The 1,496-nt window shown below is 34.3% G+C and overlaps 1 protein-coding gene across 1 annotated transcript in view; it reads right to left on the bottom strand.

Moving 5' to 3' along the window:
• Positions 1-1,281: 1,281 nt before the first annotated feature.
• Positions 1,282-1,496, bottom strand: part of LOC106101678 (serine/threonine-protein kinase SMG1-like) — a 32,312-nt gene continuing 32,097 nt past the window's right edge. Inside the window, exon 4 of the mRNA XM_013280987.1 lies at positions 1,282-1,336. Within this exon, the coding sequence (XP_013136441.1) occupies positions 1,282-1,336 (55 nt within the window). The remainder of the gene's footprint in view (positions 1,337-1,496) is intronic.

The raw sequence follows: 1,496 nt of genomic DNA, 5'->3' as shown, positions 1-1,496 counted from the left end.
CCATATTAAAAGCAATACATATATACGCCAGTGAATACATTGCAGGGCGACATGATGCTCCTCACACAAACATTTTATATCACTAACTTCATTTTGTCTGTGCTGTTTTACCGACGAGGATAACCTACAATCCTATTTCTAACATTTATTTGAAGATACTAAAATCTATTCATGTTTTATTCCAGAAAACACACAAACGCCAGAATTTAGGAAATGATTTAGTAATTAAATTTCATATTTTCAAGAAATAAATTTAATCCAGTTCCCAAAACAATACAAATTGTGACAAGACATATATTTAAAATAATAATTCATAGACAACATAGAGAATTTATTTCACCACTAAATGTTATGCTTTCTGCTTCAAATGTAATTCATATCGATGCGTACCAAAATCGCCTTTAATAGTTTGTAAAAACATATTGATGAAAATGAATAATGCATCCATTAATCCCTACAAAAACATCTACAAGCTACGTATTTTCTAGTTAGATAAGTATGGTTTCTATGCATTATTATTTTAAATCTTAACCGACATGAACATTACGTTACACAGATTTTGAGTATCCAGAGTTATGTCAAAAACCCAACATATTCACTGTCACAAACATACAATATCTTATTCAAGTAACGTTATGTTGATTAATTTTAACTCCATTCATACAAACTAACATACAATGCGCGTTAATATATATTAATGAACTCATCTTCTACTCCTCGCGTCGCGTGCTGTTTTACCGACATATGTTTATTTTAAAAGTACTGTTTTACCGACATAACGTAAACGATTTATTTTTTAGTTTCAACTTATTTTGTATCCTGATGATTTAAATGGGTTAACACGTGGAAAACAAATGTTATGTGCTTTATATTTTAGTACGGTATAACCTTTAAATTTATTTTATCTGCTGTAGCTGGACGATAGAACTTTGCTTTAATGGTATTCAAATGTGAGAAGGGCCATTTGCGTTTGTTGTTAATATCCCACAGCTGTTCTTCTTCTACCATAACTTTCGATGTCCATATGAGAATGCCGAAGATGAGTTCTAACGTAATACAAACTACAAATACATTAATATATACGTTATAAGAGTATATATTTGTGATTTCATAATAATGTATCATGTTCCGTCACTAGAGATGAGGTGGAAGCGACTATTTCGTAAGTTAAAACATCAACATCGCGCTGCTCGCGTCGACGCTTCGTTAAATACTAGAACATGACGTCTCGTTCGTTATTACAAAGTCGAGTTGTTTCGTTCGCTAAGGAACAAGTGCGGGCTACACGCGCCGCGGGGCGGCCGTGCCGTGTTGAAGCCCTAATGCCTTTCCTCCCCTACGAATACAGGTATAATAGGCCATCTTAGAAACAATAATCTAACGCTAAATACTTCGGACCCGCTGCACGGCGCATGCAAAGTTGGACATCGGAACAATTATTTTAGAATGACATAATTGTCGATTTGTTAAGCACAGAAGACGGTAAGGTGGCGTGC

The sequence above is a fragment of the Papilio polytes genome, unplaced genomic scaffold (genome assembly GCF_000836215.1).
Source record: "Papilio polytes unplaced genomic scaffold, Ppol_1.0 DF823958.1, whole genome shotgun sequence".
Lineage (NCBI taxonomy): Eukaryota > Metazoa > Arthropoda > Insecta > Lepidoptera > Papilionidae > Papilio > Papilio polytes.
This window is presented reverse-complemented; position numbering and strand designations above follow the sequence as displayed.